Source organism: Aspergillus pseudonomiae (genome assembly GCF_009193645.1).
Source record: "Aspergillus pseudonomiae strain CBS 119388 unplaced genomic scaffold BDV37scaffold_39, whole genome shotgun sequence".
In the NCBI taxonomy this organism is placed as follows: Eukaryota; Fungi; Ascomycota; class Eurotiomycetes; order Eurotiales; family Aspergillaceae; genus Aspergillus; species Aspergillus pseudonomiae.
In genome coordinates, this window is record NW_022476031.1 from 170,108 (window position 1) to 187,946 (window position 17,839).

General features: G+C 47.6%; 6 protein-coding genes across 6 annotated transcripts in view; 4 read left to right on the forward strand and 2 right to left on the reverse strand.

The window, feature by feature from the left end:
* The first annotated feature begins 2,542 nt into the window (after positions 1 to 2,542).
* BDV37DRAFT_135561 (putative importin beta-5 subunit) lies at positions 2,543 to 6,588 on the forward strand. Its single transcript, XM_032078772.1, has 3 exons — positions 2,543 to 3,524; positions 3,588 to 4,117; positions 4,184 to 6,588. Exons 1-3 carry the CDS (start codon positions 2,706 to 2,708, stop codon positions 5,949 to 5,951), a joined length of 3,117 nt encoding a protein of 1,038 aa, XP_031940806.1. The 5' UTR covers positions 2,543 to 2,705; the 3' UTR covers positions 5,952 to 6,588.
* Positions 6,589 to 7,686: 1,098 nt separating this feature from the next.
* BDV37DRAFT_294412 (class I SAM-dependent methyltransferase) lies at positions 7,687 to 9,290 on the forward strand (the record flags this gene model as incomplete). Its single annotated transcript, XM_032089623.1, has 3 exons — positions 7,687 to 7,725; positions 8,157 to 8,873; positions 8,938 to 9,290. The coding sequence occupies 3 exons, from the start codon at positions 7,687 to 7,689 to the stop codon at positions 9,208 to 9,210; spliced, it is 1,029 nt and encodes a 342-aa protein (XP_031940807.1). The 3' UTR covers positions 9,211 to 9,290.
* Positions 9,154 to 10,408, reverse strand: BDV37DRAFT_250158 (phytanoyl-CoA dioxygenase family protein). The gene has a single exon (XM_032082166.1). The coding sequence runs from the start codon at positions 10,309 to 10,311 to the stop codon at positions 9,370 to 9,372; it is 942 nt and encodes a 313-aa protein (XP_031940808.1). The 5' UTR covers positions 10,312 to 10,408; the 3' UTR covers positions 9,154 to 9,369.
* Positions 10,409 to 11,307: 899 nt separating this feature from the next.
* Positions 11,308 to 11,697, reverse strand: BDV37DRAFT_283729 (uncharacterized protein; the record flags this gene model as incomplete). Its single annotated transcript, XM_032087354.1, has 1 exon — positions 11,308 to 11,697. One exon carries the CDS (start codon positions 11,695 to 11,697, stop codon positions 11,308 to 11,310), a length of 390 nt encoding a protein of 129 aa, XP_031940809.1.
* A 1,079-nt stretch (positions 11,698 to 12,776) lies between these two features.
* Positions 12,777 to 13,332, forward strand: BDV37DRAFT_283730 (uncharacterized protein; the record flags this gene model as incomplete). The annotated part of the gene is made up of 2 exons (XM_032087355.1): positions 12,777 to 13,000; positions 13,053 to 13,332. The coding sequence occupies 2 exons, from the start codon at positions 12,777 to 12,779 to the stop codon at positions 13,330 to 13,332; spliced, it is 504 nt and encodes a 167-aa protein (XP_031940810.1).
* A 1,868-nt stretch (positions 13,333 to 15,200) lies between these two features.
* Positions 15,201 to 17,839, forward strand: part of BDV37DRAFT_272090 (Het-C domain-containing protein) — a gene marked incomplete at both ends in the record, with an annotated part of 2,828 nt that continues 189 nt past the window's right edge. The window contains 4 exons of the mRNA XM_032084814.1: positions 15,201 to 15,297; positions 15,360 to 15,507; positions 15,560 to 15,718; positions 15,775 to 17,816. Of these exons, the coding sequence (XP_031940811.1) occupies positions 15,201 to 15,297; positions 15,360 to 15,507; positions 15,560 to 15,718; positions 15,775 to 17,816 (2,446 nt within the window). The remainder of the gene's footprint in view (positions 15,298 to 15,359; positions 15,508 to 15,559; positions 15,719 to 15,774; positions 17,817 to 17,839) is intronic.

Below are 17,839 nucleotides of genomic sequence, written 5' to 3' on the forward strand. Positions count from 1 at the left end.
TTCTTTTTGTATTTTTAATTTCCCTTTCTACCCGTCTGGGGAGAGGAGAGTGAGTGTAAGGCGGGCAGACAACAGGAAAACCAACCCTTTGCCGGGTGGAAGGGAGAGGTGGGTTCTGCTTGGGGTTTTGATGGAGTCGAGTACGGCAAAAAACTGCTCAGTCCCAAAAGCGAGAGAGGGACCAAAGAGAGCGAGGAGAATAAAACACACGCAAGCAAAGCACAACAACTGAAGAGAGAGAAAAAAAAATATGAAGAAGAGAGAGACAAAAAGAGTCAGTAGGCAAAGCAGTCCTACGGAGGGGAAGGCTTGTCGGGCGACGGTCAAGAGTCGTCAAGGAAAAGGCGCCCAAGTCACGACTCCAAATCTGTCACGTGGTTGCGTCATGGGTGTGGATGCGTTGCAGAACTCTCAAGCAGAACGAATCCTCCTAGAAAATAGAAATTGAAAATCAAAAAAGGAAATGGGAAAGGCGAAATAATGTCATAGTACATACATCCATGATACATCCCTATGGGGGGCGAACCCGAAAAAAAAAGCAGATGGCAAAAAGTTTACATTATGCATCATTATGACAGATGTGTTGATGGCGAATCCGTAGAATTTTTTCTTTCATCGATAATTAAAAAATAATAATCAAATAAGATTAAAAAGAGAATAGCTTGAAACAGAAAGAGGCATCGGCATGCTCATCACCGATATTCCCTCGTATAGATCTATACACTCTGGAGTACAACTTAACTATACCCTCTCACACCTTGTACCCAAGACAGTACGCAGTGACACACACACGACCTTGTACAGCATGCTGACTCAAAATTCAATACGGAGAATGCATCGTAACTAAATATTTCTAAGTGCTTCTCTTTCCCCACCAGATTAGTCCCTCCCACCGAGTGAAAGTATGGGTGGGATAAGTTGCTCCAGTCCACTTGGCCGATCATCTCGACTACGGTAAAAGCGAAACCTGAATCGACACGTAGGTAACAGCAGTAACAGCGGTAATATTCATTTATAGTATCCATACTCTTGAGTATATCTTATGTTTGGTCAATTAGTAGAAGGGGAGATTAAAAGGACTAGCTAAGTACAATACTACAGAAACCAAATGAGATAAAATAATTATAATAAAAGATACTAATGTCAGTAAAAACCATAAAGAGAATGGTAATACTACCACAGCATCAACCATTACTCAATTTTAGCATTAATTTCATTCTGGTCTCTTCATTAGCTCCCTGCCCCTTGCTTTTATGACCTCAATGTATAAAAAAGTACTTTGACTGTATTGCATAGCTATAAAATAGTCCAGTACCGTACTCTTAGTGAATAAATTCTACTACTAGTAGCACTGATGCTTCTGGCTGATTAGATATACAGAGGATCTGGACGAGTGGTAGTTACTGTTTGGGGAGGGTAACTATGTACCTATCTTATTGCAGATCTTATAGCTTTCCTCTCTTGAATATAATCCCTTGGCACCAGAGCCAAGCAGAAAATCGAAAGTAAAAAGAAACAAAAGATGAAAGGGAAAAGAAAAAATGGCAATTAGGAAGAGTGAGGTTTTATTTCCAATGTCTGTACATACATACAGTACCTGAGACGACCGCTGTATGGTATTAAGCATACTTTACGTGGGATCTACCAAGTACCTTACCCATGTATGTACGGTACCTGTTCCGCACATCCATACTTCTACTAGACCAATTTCCCTAGGAATTCGCCCCTCAATTGAACCATCTACTCCGTAAGTGGAAGATACAGTTATGCCGAACTACCCTTATGACCCCCACTACAATCGCCTATGAGAATGGTCAGTTACGTACGATTTCCCCCTAGTCTGAGCAGCACAGCGGGTAGCACAGAAATACTTCTGATTATGACATTCCGATTGATCTTCTGCTATTTTGCCAAGTGCGTCCATCTTGTAATAAAGAATCTCAGCCATCTACGTCAGACCAGCATAGTATACGCCGGTGAGGTTCATCATACCTGCACCTGCCAAAAAAAAATGCGAGAGGAAAAGTAAAAAACGTACAGCACATAAAGACCTCGTAGTCCTAGCAGTTCTATAGGCATCGGTCTTTATATCAGTTGACATGTGTCGGATATTTCTGCTGTGCGACGGTGCTCCCCCTGCCCATATTCATGCCCCTATTGAATCACTTCTATACATACATTTTCAATACAAAAGAAAATTTATCTGTGATGAGTCTGACGTACAAGGAAGTAGGTTTTAATCTAGGAGGAGGGTAAAAACACATATGAGAGACTGTAGTGACACAAAAGAGAGGGGAAGTAAAGGAAACAATTGATGACCTCTCGGTACAACTATCTTGCAGAAGAAATCGGTTGGTAAAGAAGGCTTGCGTTCCCATGGTTCTTCGTCGCCGGCCATGGGGCAGGTACCATCTTTATCGCACTTAGTTTGTTCCATAAAATCCAACTCACCGCCTTATTTTCTGCCTTGTTCTATCAACTGCCCCTCCTTACAACACGCCAATTCGCGGTCGTGTCGGTCAAGTGGTAGTATTCCAAAACCTACCAGTGTTACCAACAGGGACAGGGGTCTGTACAGAGAGCCTGGTTTGTACTGACGATTGGCTTGATTCTTGTATACTCAATCCCTTCCAGCAAGTCGTATCCGACTGTCTCCTATCAACTAGACTAGCCTTCCGCCTCGATAAGTACCAGTTCCTTCCACCATGGAGCAAGAGCTCCTCTCGTTGCTTGCGGACACGCAATCCCCGGTCGCTAATACGAGGAAATCTGCTGAGCTTCAACTCCTTCGTCTCTATTCGAACGAGAACCTTCCTCTTTCCCTCGCTGCTATCGCTTCTCACGATTCCGTTCCTATCAACCTCCGCCAATCGGCCCTGTCAGTACTGCGCACCTTCATCGCTGCCGCCTGGTCCCCGAATCTAGATGAGTTCAAGGGCCAGATATTGATCAATGATGTGAATAAGTCTCAGATTCGCAGAGTCTTGCTGGACCTGGCTACCGTCACAGAAACACCAGAGCGCAAGGTTAAATCATCTGCAAGCTTTGCGGTCAGTAAGATTGCCAGCGCCGATTTCCCCGAGCAATGGCCAGAGCTCCTTCCTGCAATCCTTCAGATCATCAACGATGCCAACAGCACAGCTAGTGCTCTGCATGGTGCCTTAAAGGTCCTCCTGGACCTTGTAGACACAGGGTTCAACGAAGAGCAATTCTTCAATGTTGCCAGGGATCTTCTTACCTCATTGTTCAATGTCGCAACCAATGAGTCAAGGAAACCTATGCTGCGAGCCTTGGCTGTCGCAGTGTTCCGTTCGTGCTTTGATACGTTGGAGATGGTACTCGAGCAACACAAAACTGCGGTCAAACAATTTATGGACGAGGTACTTGGCGGCTGGTTTCCTTTCTTCATCTCGACCTTGAAGGCACCCTTACCGCAGGCTCCTACTGAGGAAGAAGAAAGCAAGGAGGGTGAGATACCTTCGAACTGGAGAGGTATTATCGGACTCAAGTTACAAGTAGTTAAGGTATATCCCCCTGACACATGGAACTTCTAAGGCCCTTAGGCTGACCATACATCATTCTGTTAGACTTTGATGAAGATCCGCATGGTCTTTCCGGCTCTTATGACGGGCCAGAGCCCGGTTTTCTTCTCTACCATATGGACAGAACTGTCCAATATCCAGACTGCCTACCACGAATTCTATATCAACGACGAGAGACAAGGCCGTCTGGAAGATGTGGATGGGCTTCCCTATACTCTGGACTTTTTGGTCCTGGAGGAGTTGGATTTGATCCAGACCTTAATCAAAGCACCCCCCGTAAAAGCAGAACTGCAGCAGCAATTACACAACGCGGGACAGGCTGCGACAAGCTCCAGTTGGCTGCCCGAAATTCTGAAGCTAGCCAGCTCGTACGCGCAGATCACCACAGAGGAGGAGGGCTTGTGGGACATTGATGTAAACCTTTTCCTTTCAGAGGAGACATCTGTCACAGCCAACTATACCCCTCGCACATGTAGCGGTGACCTGGTAATCAAACTTGGTGAATGGCTGAAGGGTCTTACGGCCGAGGGCTTACTTGTCTACCTGAATAACGTGTTTGCTGATTCTTCTTCAACGTAAGTATTCCTTTGGTGTGCGAGATGGCATTTGAAAGTGGATCTAACTCGTGATTCGGGCGATAGTTGGAAATCCCGCGAATCGGCATTTTTCATTCTGAATCAACTTCTACGAGACTTCCACGAAGTGTCCCAACCGATTTCCCCTGAACTGGCCACTGGTCTCAGTAACCTTATCCAGTTTTCCATCCAACAGGAACATGAGTTTCTTCGAGCTCGTGGTTACCTTGTGGCTGGAATCTTAGCCCAGGTTGCAGGTGAGGCCTTCAGTGCGACAGCCGCTTCCTACCTCGAGGCTACCCTGAAGGCCATCTCGGAAGATCCTTCGGAAGTTGTTAAGGTGTCATGTATCCGAGCCCTGCAGGATCTCATGCCTTCCCTCCCTGCTAGCATGACGGCTCCCTTGCAGATCTCAGTTATTTCAGCTATATCTGATTTCGTCTCCGAGCACGACCTCCGTGAGCCTTCCGATAGCGACGACCTTAAAGTTACACTCGCGGAGACACTCCGTGATACAATCATGGTGAATCCTAGTGTGGTCCTCTCATCTATTGCCATCGATGTGCTTTTTAACATTGCCAGCAATGGTGCTACCAATTTCCAGTTAACAATGATTGTAACTGAGGCTTTTGAGGATATCGCAGAAGCTGTTGCAGACCAAGGCCATGATTCGTTTGTCCGTCTTTGCGAAAAGGTGCTACCTTCACTGACAGGGGCCATCGATGTGGGAAACCTCACGCAAGAGAATGCACTGACAAATTTTGCTGCGGATCTTCTGCGAGCGCTCGCGGAAAGAGCCCTCGAGCCTCTCCCAGCTGGGTTTGTGGAGGCCGTCATGCCTAAGCTGAACCGTCTGTTGTTGGATTCGACCGACGCGGAACTTATTCGCCCGGCAACAGAAGCTGTTAGGCATATGCTTTCGCACGACTTCAATCAATTCATCGCGTGGCGTGATCCACAAAGCGGAAAAGAGGCAACTGAGGTTGTCTTGGTGATCATTGATCGGTTGCTGGGTCCTGCTGTTGACGACAATGCTGCGACCGAGGTTGGGCAATTAGCAGCTGAATTAGTGGAGAAAGCAGGATCAGAAAGACTTGGACCTTATTTACCACAACTTCTGCAGGCAGTCGCTCAGCGACTTGCCACTGCTGAGCAAGCCCAGTTCATTCAAAGCTTGATTCTCGTCTTCGCTCGGCTGACTCTGATCAGCGCGCGCGAAGTCGTGGATTTCTTGGCGCAGGTGGACATTGGAGGCCAAAGTGGACTCCCCATCGTGATAAGCAAATGGCTTGAGAACTCAGTCAATTTTGCGGGGTATGATGAAATCAAGCAGAACATTATCGCCTTGGCGACACTTTACAACCTCGAAGATCCCCGGTTAGCACAAGTGCAGGTTAAAGGCGACCTTATCATCCAGGACACCGGCCGCATTAAGACACGATCACAGACCCGCAACAACCCAGATCAATATACGACTGTGGCCGCGCCATTGAAAATCGTTAAAGTCTTAGTTGAGGAGTTGGCTGCAGCGTCCGGAAGCAAAGAGATCGATGCGGCCACGGCTGCAGCCCTAGAGGAAGAAGGCAGTGACGACGACGATTGGGAAGATCTTCCTAGTAACACTCTCGATCTCAGCCTTGGAGTTACTAAACAGGAGCTGATGGCATTCGGAGAGGGTGGCACAGAGGGTGTGTTTGGTGTTCGCAAGCGTGATGACGAGACCCAAGCTTTCTTATTGGACTTTTTCAGAAACGCATCCACCAAACCAGAGTTTCAACAGCTCTTTGCGGCCTTGACGCCGACCGAGCAGGACAAGCTTCAGAGCTTAGGATGAGAATTGGGCCACTGGTACAATGCAAAGACTTTGTGATGGTTCGCTATTTCTCTCCAGGGTCGTTTTCTTTTTCTGATCTGTTTTCACGTAGCCTTTACTTCCCCTACCTGTATGTAGCCATGTCCAAAGTATGTAGATGATGACGAATACGATCGTGGTGAGGCAGGATAGGTTTTATGGCTACGATTGTGCGGGCCCGGAACGCTCGAATGGGTGACTTGGTCATTCAATGCATATTACACAGTAGAAAATTCGAGTGGAATACTGTCCTACGGAACAGGTGTATTGCATGAGAAATTTGGCCCCTACCAGCGCAGCGCAAAGGCCCATGATCTGCAGTCGACATAACTATCGTGGTTAGGCAAAAGACCGTTTGGGAGACAATGAGATAAAAACTAGAGTGACATTGTGGTTGCTCAACAGTTATCGACCACCTAGTACATGTGGTGGCTGGTCTTGGCGCAGATGAAGGATATGAGCTTTTGAGGGGTATCTCCAAAATTTTCCGCGCTAAGTTTCAATGATGCGACGTCCTGGTGCATAACAGTTTGGTGTAGTCTGTTAGTAGTACAGTGTGTAGTGCTCCCAGTTCATCATGAGCACTCGGACAGTATGATTTGTTACCAATCGGAAACATCTCCTAGATCCGTAATTGTCGGACTAGATATGCATGGTCTCCAATCCAACCCCTGTTGAGCCACACCAAGAACGAATAACCGTTCGATTTATTTTCCCAAGGAGTGCCCCAAGCTGACTTGTCATATCAGTTTGGGAACCATACAAACCTACCGCTAGCTTGCTTTATTTAGTGCTGCTGTGGCCGGTACTACCTACCACCTCAGCGAACCGTGTACGACAGTTACAGTGAAGCTGTGCAAGACGTATGGCAGACTATTCAAGATGGAGTGAGTACATATCAACCATGTCAGTCGATCGAAACTATTTAGTAGAATTTTCTGACAGGGCCTAGCCACCAATTAGGTAATATGCTCCAAGTCCGGTCGGGTCGGGCGATGAACATATGGAGTACTCCGTATGGAGGGCCGTGATACCTTCTGCACGTACAGTAGCGCAACCTCATCCGCCCGACAAAGTGGCTGATCGGCCGAATCTGCAGCTTTGATTGGCATTTCAAGCGGATCCAGCTAATGCGGGGTTCGAAGCTGTCGTATTTTCCAATCCACCTCAGTATTTAACTTGTATATGTCAAGGATGAGCTCCGATGCACAAGCATATACGATGAGTTGTAGGACGGAAGACACGGCACGCTACTATGGTTGGGGGGCGTATGATCATCAAAGTAAAATTCCAGACCAGACGAACTTTGGTTTAGACCGGAGCGGCTAAGTTGATTCCAGGCGCATCGAGGGCAACAATGTTGCACGAAGGGTTCGGCAGCATTGGCAAAGGACGAATCAGTTCCCGGCGGACAAATACCAAGCAATACCCAGAACCAGTGCCCTGGTGCCCTGGTGCACACCGCCGCCGTCAACAGACCCAACATCCTCTCTCTTGGGTCTGTCAGTTGCAGTTTAGCTTTGTCTAGTAAATACCTCTCTATATATTCACGGTTTACCCCTCTATATCGGAAGTGTCCCTTTTCTTCTTGGCTTTGGTTTTTTTCTTTCCTTTCTTTCTTCTTTCTCTGTATATACATTTATCACATTTCTAATTTGTTCCTCCCTTTTCGTGTCTCGCTCCCATACTTCTACCAAACTCTACATTTCACGCAACTATGGTGCATCCTAATCTTGATGAGTTTATCGTAGTCGATGTGAGAAATTTCCCCTCCCCATTTCTGCAGCCTGAATTCCCTTCCCTCCCGTTTCCCTGAATTCGAGGAATACAACGTAACCATCTTCCGCGTACCATAAAGACTCCCCCACCCATAACTTTGACTTTTTTTTTTTTTTGGCTCTTTCACTTTTTAACATTAAAATGACTTCCTTGCCCTTACAGGGGCAATTGGCCTTAATCCTGCACCGGGAAAGTTGCTTCTACGCAAGATGTGGCCAATTCTCATGCCAAAATTGGTGTTAATTTATCTTTTGTTAAATTTTTGCATCAAGTGTTCTGTCCGCTTAGAGTGATCTGGTCTCGGGACCCGGAACACTCTGAACAAGTCTACCCCTCATGCCGGACCGGCGCGTGGCGCTTTCGAGCTCTGTACCAAATCTCAAGAACAATCATTGACCCCACCATAAGACTAGTGACGAAGACTCTCTCTGTGACGCCCAATCCATAATCGATTCCAACCTAAGTCTTCACTCGACGGTCCGAGATTACCAATACGAAAATGGCCGCCGCTACCACGCCTACAGAAACGGGCAATACCCCATGCCGAACGACGAGGAAGAGCAAGACCGTCTGGCATTCATGCACCATCTGTTCAAGCTTCTCGTAGGAGGCGCGCTCTACCGCGCCCCAATAGATCAAGGCCGAACGCCGCAGCGCATCCTCGACGTCGGCACCGGCACCGGCATCTGGGCGCTCGATATCGCAGAGGAATTCCCCGACGCGGAGATCATCGGCACCGATCTGAGTCCCATCCAGCCCAATTGGGCGCCCCCGAACTGCACTTTTCTTGTGGACGACGCTGAGAGTGAATGGGCGTTCAGTCCAAGTGAAGCGTTCGATTATATCCACGTCCGCAGTTTGGGCGGCGGTATCTCCGATTGGAAAAAGTTCCTTGAGCAGGCGTACAACCATGTTAAGCCTGGTGGCTGGGTTGAGATCCAGGAATATGAGACCTGGTTGCGCTCTGATGATGGCACTGCTCAACAGGCGTTGATGCTCATGGATTGGCAGCATAAGATCGATGAAGCGAGTAGGCTGTTTGGACGGCATATGAATGTTGCGTCTGATCTTGCTCAATGGATGGAGGATGCTAATTTTATTAATGTTCAAGATGATGTTTACAAGGTATGTGAGAGCATGTTTTACTCAAGTTTGGCCTTTCAGAAAGAATGTAGCTGACAGAATCAAGGCTCCTGTGGGCTCATGGCCCAAAAACAACCGGCTGAAGGAAATCGGAAGAGTGGGCAAAGTCACACTGTACGAGGCCGTCGAACCCTATACACTGGCCTTGTTCACCCGAGTGCTAGGCTACTCGCCCGAAGATGCCCGGGAGTATGTGGACAAAGTGCGCGCAGAGCTTCTCGACGGCTCCCATCATATCTACGTGCTCTACCACTATGTATATGCACAGCGGCCGCTGGAAGATGAAACTAATCAACAAGGTATGAATATGGCTATATGATTACAATGAGTGACACGCATGTATAAGGATTATCTTTTTCTACTATTTTTCTTCAATACCCTCAGTGTTAGCCAGAACGATTGGAGTATATAGGATCGAGAACATAGCTCATGAGCTAATAATAAAGAACATTGCATCTAATACACTGAATGTACACGACTATCCCTGAAGAGAGTAACCCACACCCTCTCCAGTACCCATGGCCACCAAGTTGGCCCTCATCTTCTCCGCCCGCTCTCCAACCCCAAACGCAGCATCATCGCGATGAACCCAAGCCCCAACACCATGCTGCAGAACTGCCGTAGCCCGCACCTTCTTATCTGCCTCATTTCCAGACACTCCCTTCAGCCCAATACTGCCATGCAGCGTCAGTCTGGTCTCCTCCCCACCCTCAGCCTTACCCCGATACACTCCGCGGTGCAAAATATTGCTATCATAGAACACCGCATCACCGGGTTGCAACTCCACAACCAACTGATTTGGCATGTCGGGCTCATAAGGATCCGCGTTCCTCTCCGCCTCGGTCCTCACCCGCCGATGCGATCCAGGAACAACAATAAGCGATGCATCAGGGCAAAGTGCCAAATTATATTGCGCATGACTCTGCTTCCCCTGCGGACTCTTCGACTCCAACAACTTCAGCTCTTCCTCCGGCCCCACCGTCTCGGGAATATCATCGCGATGCCAGCGCAGCTTGAAATCCTTCGTCTCCGGCGCAACCAGCAGGTTGAATAGCTCCATGACCAGGGGCTCTTCGCCGCCCTCGGTGCGCTTCACGCCGAGGAGTTCCTCTGCGACGGCAAGCACTTTCTCGGAGAAGTAGAAGCGCGCGAATTCGGAGCGGCCCGGCATCTCAGGGTGGAGGAGGTGCTGGACGCCCCAGATACCGCCCTCCGAGGCGGGAGGCGGCGTTGTCGGCCAGGGGGGGAATTGCTTCGGTACGGTGCGGAAGTGTGGCCAGTGGCCTGCCCGGGTCAGGGTGGTGGCTTTTGTGGATACGGCGCGGAACTGGGCGACTTCTTCGGGGGAGAGGAGGGAGCGGACGACGACGAAGCCGTCGCGTTGGAGGGCGTCGAGGTGGGGGGTTGATTGGACGGTCATTTTTTCTTTCTTTTCCTTTTCTTACTTAGGTATACTCAAGTAGATGTTATTGTGTTGGTATGTACGGGGTAGAATACCGAAATTCAGTTGATTGAGGAGACGTGGGGAAGGGGAGAAAAAAAAAATATAATCGGGAAAAGCTGGAGAAGATTCAAATTTTTATACGTGAAGATAACTCAACAATGGATTTGTGTAGCATTCGACGGCCATACAACTTCATTCTATTACCCAACAATGTAGTATACGGAATGCTACGTCGGGAACAAGCCCCATACTACCCAGATTCCTTGATCATCGGGGGCTCGTTTATATTTCTTGTTCATTCGGCGATGACTCGGATCGGATTACCCCGCGGCTGCCCCAATTGATAGAGAATAAAGCGGGGTTTTTTGCGCGTGTTCGCCAAGTTCCACTCAAAAGTTACACTGCGGCCGTGGATGGTTACATACGCGCGTGGCATGATCATGGATGGACCTACCTATTACTTTCTAGCGAGAATTGAAGGGGATTCCGATTATCTTGATTAATATATCAGGGAGTCAGGGTTTCCATTGCTCCGGATAATTGCATTCTTAAGCTCCGAGGCTTGTTCCAGGGTCTAATCCTAATTGGGTATAGTGTTTTGTAACCCTGGAAAAAAGCAGCGTGTAATATTAATTTATAAATATAACATTGAAGAAGTCCATACTACTAGTAGTATTTGATGTCCCCTGAAACAACCCTTGTAGATGTCAAGGAAAAGCTTCGATCAATCGTCTTTCTCTCTTATCAGGCCGTATCTAGGTCAAATTGCAGACGGACTTTTCTTCACAATGTCAGACGGCACTCCTGAATGGACCCACTAATCTGAGAAATCCACAATCTCCAGGAGCATACCTGTCATTCAACGAAAACCTCTACTGTACTAAGCCTTGTCACTCACTTGGCAGATCACTTGTCATCCATGGCTCTGTGTCCGCAGGGCTATGAATATGAGGGAAACCCTCAGGCACCATCCTATCGAAAGCCTCCGCCGACACCCCCCATAGTAGCAGCCATGCTAGCTTTGGACCGCTTGTGAGCTTCATCTCCGTCGTGTATATTCTTGTAATACTCCAACGTGCGAACCAATTCTGTCCTGGAGAACTCTTCAGAGTAGTCATTGACTCTCACATCAGACGACCTAACCACCGCAATATCGCCATGAATGTCTCCGTTGAAGCACCGACTTACAATCGGGTTCCTCGGTGTTTCTGTCTTCTCATACTGCTGGTAAACATGATAGTGCCAACGATCAACAGGTTTGTGCGAGTAGAATTTGCCGGGTTCGAGAATGCCGCCCCATTTGGTTCTTCTCTTTAACTCCTTCAGTTCGGCGGACCATTCACCGTATGAGCCCAGGGGCATCGGTTCGATATAGTCTGCATCGGTGGGTTTCTCTTTCGTTGGATCAGTGGGAACGGCGTGGATGAGGAAACAGTTGTACTTCTTCGCCCCCGTGCACGCCTTTTTGTGTATTTTCCAATGGTCTTTCTGGCATGCTGGAGAGCAGGACGCTGCTAGTTTGCAACCGGTGCAGCGGCGCGTGCCTGGGTTTCCGCAGCTCGGAGAGGAGCAGCTTGACGTCTACTTTTGGTCCGTCATTATCGTGGTATCCCTGTCGATACAGTTGAATATCTTCTACTTGGCTCGAAGGTGCAATGACTGAATTTTGGGAGAGATACTTTTTTAGGCGGTGAAAAGCTAACAACAACAAAACGAAGCTGGACGTGGTACGCGGATTCCATCACAGCCACTCCTCATCAAGTCCATTTACCGCATAGTATTAAACTGTATCGCTATCGCTTTGAAATAAGATATTATAAAAAAGGTTTAGAATATAGATATTGTATATATTCCTTCATATAAGTTACTGTATATTATAGAGAAATGCACATTGTGTATAATTTATATAGTGTTTATAGTAATCTCTTGAGTATAAACATAGAAATACAAAATATTCAGAATCGCTACTCGAATTCAGCAATTTCTGCTGGCAGAAATCGACAAGGACCCCCGTTGTTGTGGAGTGCGCTATAATCCGCTGCAGAACATGGCTGAAACCCTAGCGTACGGCTGTATTGATGAGGGTTGCATCTCTATAGAATGTCTAAGACAGATTCACCATCCTATAGTACTACCCTAACCCAGATACTTAAAACTAATCCAACATGATTATTTGTTCCCCCCTTTTTTCTTCTTCTCTTGCCAGACCACCCGCAGTAAATAATATTCACAAGCTCCACTAAAGTGAATAGTAAAGATCCTGTCAGCTCTGTCACTACATAAGAGAACTGGTCCTTGGTAACTATGCAATATGAATGACATAACTTCATTTTTGTTCAAACTAGACCTTCGTTTCCCTTCCCCTCTCCTCTCTTTCTCCTTTCCTCGCCTATCTCTCAATCTCTCTGTTCACAAATACCTGAAACTTATAGCAGCCCAAAATGGAGACAGAGCTTTTTGATGAGAGCTGGATTGGAAAAGTTATTTCCTTTACCGAACCCAACGCTCGTTGGCGCCTGACTGAAAAGTTGCGCGATAAGAACGACCAGTTCAGTGCAGGCGAAATAAATGACTTCCCAGATGCTGTCAGTGGCGCTTACGGAACCTTCGAATGTGAAAATGTGGATTGTCATACTGAATTAGCTATCATGAGAATTGCCATGCAGTATGATCATCCCCTCCACCCTCCTACTTGGCCTTTTGCTCACAATTTTAAGATTTCCACATGCAGGCGCGAATCCGAATAGTTTCGCTCGCCAGGCATCCCATAACCTTCCCTCCTGTGGACAGCTTATGTTAGATGCTTACGGTACCTTCCGGACAAGGGAGTGCGAATCAGCTGCACGTCTTTTACATATGAAAAGAGGATGGCAAGATCACACAGGTATGCTTCCAGGTGGGTCTATTCTCTATCTCCTCATCGAAAAAGCCCCAGGAAAGCAGTTAGATTCTGCTGGGTTCTGGGATCTACGGCGCCGGGAGCGTGATAAAATCTGACAGACCTTCAAAGCTGCATGGGAGTAAGTGATCATTCTCCATACATGAAGGAAACATACTAATTCGTTCAAGGGAATGTGTTGCCAAGGGGTTTCGACCCTATGGAGATGTGTCGAGTTTATTTTGGGATAGTTCTTCGGACAAGATGTCGGTTTCCTTTCTTTATTTTATCGCTTACAAGACTGACAACTCAAGTACCATTTACAATTTTATGACAGCTGCTCCAACCGAGCCTAGTACCGAATGGTCGCATGTCGAATGGATTGCTTGGGGTTTAGCAAAGGCGCCTGCTGGGTATCGCTGGTGGACAGAACCCAAGAAGGACCCCGATATGAGAAAATGGACTCTTTGACTTGGAGGCATGGTAGGCCTACTGATAGAAGGAGTGTTCAGTTGTAGAATCATGGCTGGGGGACTAAGTCTGACATTAGTTAACTAACTATCACTAGTTACCAACAGCTCCAGATTCCTAGTAAGAATAAGTGAAAATAAAGCCAAGTAGAATATTATAGATCCTGCTATTTGGTATCTACAGCATGTAGTATAATGTGACAAGATATTTATTTACAAGAGACAAATAGTAATTGTATCAATGTACTTATATCAGTACGGCATAGCAATATTCTTACTGTAAGCAGAGATACAGGATATCTGTACTACTAAGAATTCCATATGGCTACTCTACTGATGGAGGAGACTGTACGGAGTAGTAGCAGCTCTAATAACTATGGTTACACCCTTAGAGAGGGTGGCGCAATGAGGGGCAGACAAAGGATCAATGGCAAAACCCCCTTACCAGAACCATACGGGCAGTATGGAAGCAAAGAGAAAGGAAAATAGCAGGAATCGAGCCAAAGCTGAAGCATGGTACGTAGTAGACATGTCTTTCGAGGGCTGAGTTCAGGTACACGGAAGTATGAAGGATATAGCCGAGGATCGCTTGGTCCCAAGTCAAAGCACATCGACCCCATGCATATCATTGCTGCTATTTGATGATTATGAGTCAATTCCAATCGACCGGGTTCCACTTTCCATCTTCCGAGGACGAAGATCCACGAGCAGTGACCAATATGGGATGTTGAAGATCGTAGACTAAGAAACGTTGATGGTCGGTTATTTCGATAAATACGCTAATGTATGGTTTGCTGCCATGGTATCAACTGAACTCTGTAACATCGTATTCAACTGTTTATTTACGGATGATTTCTGTATGGTATGATAGATACAGTGGTTCGGGCTGAATTACCCCTCCGCTTGGTCGCCTCAAGGCTACTAAGGGTGGTGCCACTCGATTAGCCCCATATACCAAGGAGCTACCGAGAAGAGGTCTTTTTAGGGCTTTAGTGCCCCATACTTATCCTTGGTACTTCGGAGTATTTTCGTTCACATTAAAAAAAACACTCGCCCCAGTCGTAATACGGACCCGAAAGAGTCCTTAGCGTATAGTACACAGTACAGAGCTTCTGCACGGATCGTCAGCCTCACAAAGCTCAGCCAGCCTCTAATTCTATAGTGAACCCTCAATGGTTATCTGATGCTGGTGGCGGGGCTCTGAAATCATCAGGAAGGAGAATCTTCTACTTCGGCGGTGTCGCTCTGCCGTGTCTTGTAGATCAGAACTAGTCAAAAACCAAGAAATTTTTCCTTGTTTAAAGCTGTAAATTATTTTCGCAGAGCTGGCCTTTGCCTTTTCTTCTCGTTCATTCTTTCCCAATGCTTGGGAAAACAAAGACTTTCATTCAGCTGTTTGTGTCTCCTGACGCCAAGCGCTTAAACCTTATCTTCTTCTCTCCTCCTTATTTACCCCTCCACAGATATTTTTCCTTCGACTTCATAACATCAACTAAAGACCTGCAGCCATATTAATCATGGCGTCAGGGATGAATATGGGCTTCAATGCCCTCCTCATTTTATGCCTTGTGCTCGTCGTGCTTCCCTCTCAAGTCCATGCATTTGGCGCGGGCAGTATGTGTGACCTTGGCTCTGTCGGTTTTCCCAAAATTAGACTCGGCTGCTGATACGATTAGATATCGCTTCGATCTCCGCCGTCGAGGGCAAGAATTGGCGCCATGGTGATATTGAAGATATGCTCAAGACTGTCGCCTTTATCAAAGGCCACAAGTGGACTTCTACCATGATGAAGCGCGTCTACTTTGGCAACTGGTTGCGTGATTAGTGGGTCTCATCTCTTACGAAGCTATCTGTTGCACGCGCTGACCCTCTATAGCTCCCAGGCGATGGACGTCGGCACCCTTAAGAGTGTCCAAGCTGACACTATCCGAATCCTCGTCTGGATCCTGTCTTTCATGACTTTCGGTTATGCGACGGCCGAGTTTGAGGTCACCTCTGACAGGCTGGGAACTTATCGTCCCGAGGAGCATATTGAGTTCGTCCTTTTCTCTATTCATATGAAATTGCATATGGCTAATGCTTCTTTACAAGCAACCCAAAGGATTATGCCGACAACCAAGATGCACGCCAGTACGATTCTCGGCTGCGTGGCCCGGTGCGTCAAGTTGAGCTCGATATCGATCCCGATACCGGTATGAAGAACTATATCGCCAACGAACGAGGAGACTGGTCCACAAGTTCTGGGTATGTCAAATATAGTTTGGCTCGCAGTATCCATTACGGAAGACTGTATACCAAGAATAGAAACGAGGAGGACCTGTGCGAAGCTTTGCGGTGCCTCGGTCAAGGACTCCATACTCTTGAGGACTTTGCAGCACACACGAACTACTGCGAACTCGCGCTTCGTGAGATGGGCTTCCGTAATGTATTCCCGCACACCGGAACGCGGACTGAGATGAACGTTCGGGGTCACCGTGTTTACCCTCTCGTAACTGGCACATTCGGTATGGTTGATTTCTTCCATTCCATGCTTGGAGAAGCGACCGATCATTTCACCCAGTCGGAGGTTAATGAAATGGATATTGCGCTGGGAGATGCACAGACAAATACATCTTCCGGCTCTGCTGGCGCGTTGACAGCACTGCTCGGCAAGGTTCCTGGCACGAAGGATCTTGTTAACGAAGCTGAGGAGCTCAGGCGTCGCTCAGACGAGCAAGAATCATTAAACAAGCGTGGCGGTCATCGTTCAGGCTATTCAACCCGCGGATCTGCTCGGTCCTTTGACGACTTCGACTCAGGCAGCAGCCGAGGCTTTGGAGGTGAACAAAGCAGGGCTGCCAGAGCTGATGACTCCAATCAGAGTTCCTCGGGTGGCTTGCCCGGGCTGCCTGATTTTGATGCAAAAAAGACCATTGATCAAATATACCCTATTCTGCAATTCAGAGATAATGTCGTGCGGAAGCTCTCATCCATCATCGAGAACATCCCTGGTCTGGAAACCCTGGTCGAGACGATCACTGAAACCTTGACCGTTTTTGTCATGTCTCTCTTGGCGCCCTTCGTTCGTCCTATCATCAACGCCGCCTCCAAGCAGCTCCAGACTGGCTCCTCTAGTGTCATTAATGCGTCTGGTGAACACCAGTATGAACCGTGGACCGACCCTCACTGCACCGACCCTACCCACTCCTTGCTGTCCAAGGATCACTTCTCCAATATCCTCAATGAGCCAGCTGGTCAAGTCGCTTCTGCCATTCTTAAATATGTCGCGCCTCGTGTCCTGTACGCTTGGGAGAACACCAACATCTCCGAGCGACAGGTTTCGGACGATTGCCTCAAAGTATTCCATCATCCCGCTCTGAGGGATATGCGCAATGAAGCACATCGGACTATGTACGAAGCGGTCGAATCTTGGGTGCAGTCTAGGTCGGATCGCGGCTCCAAGCTTAACGATATTCTCAGTGCCGAGGGTGTGAAGGCAGGAAAGAATCAAACAGGAGAGGGCGGCCACTCCCATGGGCACGGCCATAGTCACAGTCATGCACCTCAGCAGTCCCATAATCAGTCAGGACAGTCACAGTACCGTCCACCCCAACAGCAACAACAACAAAGCTCGGTTAACCCCCTCGACGAACTTTCCAGCCTTCCCATTCCAGGTATCTCCAAGCTTAGCAGCGCTTTCTCTAGCTTTGGGCTAGGTGGTTCCTCGAGGAGTGACGAGACTTCGCAGCAGACTACACCCCCACCTGAGCCTCAGCATCATCATCAACAACAACAACAGCAACAGCATCATCAGTCTTACCATGAGCTATCCCATCAACGCCAAGACTATGAATCTCGCCACCAAGGCTACCAGTCGCATCACTCCGGGGGCGATCACAGCAGCTACCAGAGTCGCCATCACACTCATGAAGGTGGAAAAAGTGCGGACTACTACAACGAATCATCGTCCAGTCATAGATATGGTGATTACTCCGAATCTCAAGGACACAACCAACGTCGCCACGACAGCAGTCATCAGAATCAAGGCTATGATCAAGGTTACGATTCTGGATATAACCAAAGTTCCAGGCAAGATTCCCGGCAAGGCCACGGACAAGGTTACGGACAAGGCTATGACTCTGAATATAACCAAGGTTCCAGGCATGATTCTAGGCAA

What these genes read in the sequence shown, in the direction of transcription:
- BDV37DRAFT_250158 (XM_032082166.1), bottom strand. Translation starts at nt 10,311, where the DNA reads ATGACCGTCCAATCAACCCCCCACCTCGACGCCCTCCAACGCGACGGC.
- BDV37DRAFT_135561 (XM_032078772.1), top strand. Translation starts at nt 2,706, where the DNA reads ATGGAGCAAGAGCTCCTCTCGTTGCTTGCGGACACGCAATCCCCGGTC. An exon ending in TCAAGTTACAAGTAGTTAAG is followed by an intron (nt 3,525 to 3,587) that starts GTATATCCCCCT and finishes TCATTCTGTTAG; the next exon opens with ACTTTGATGAAGATCCGCAT. An exon ending in TTTGCTGATTCTTCTTCAAC is followed by an intron (nt 4,118 to 4,183) that starts GTAAGTATTCCT and finishes TTCGGGCGATAG; the next exon opens with TTGGAAATCCCGCGAATCGG.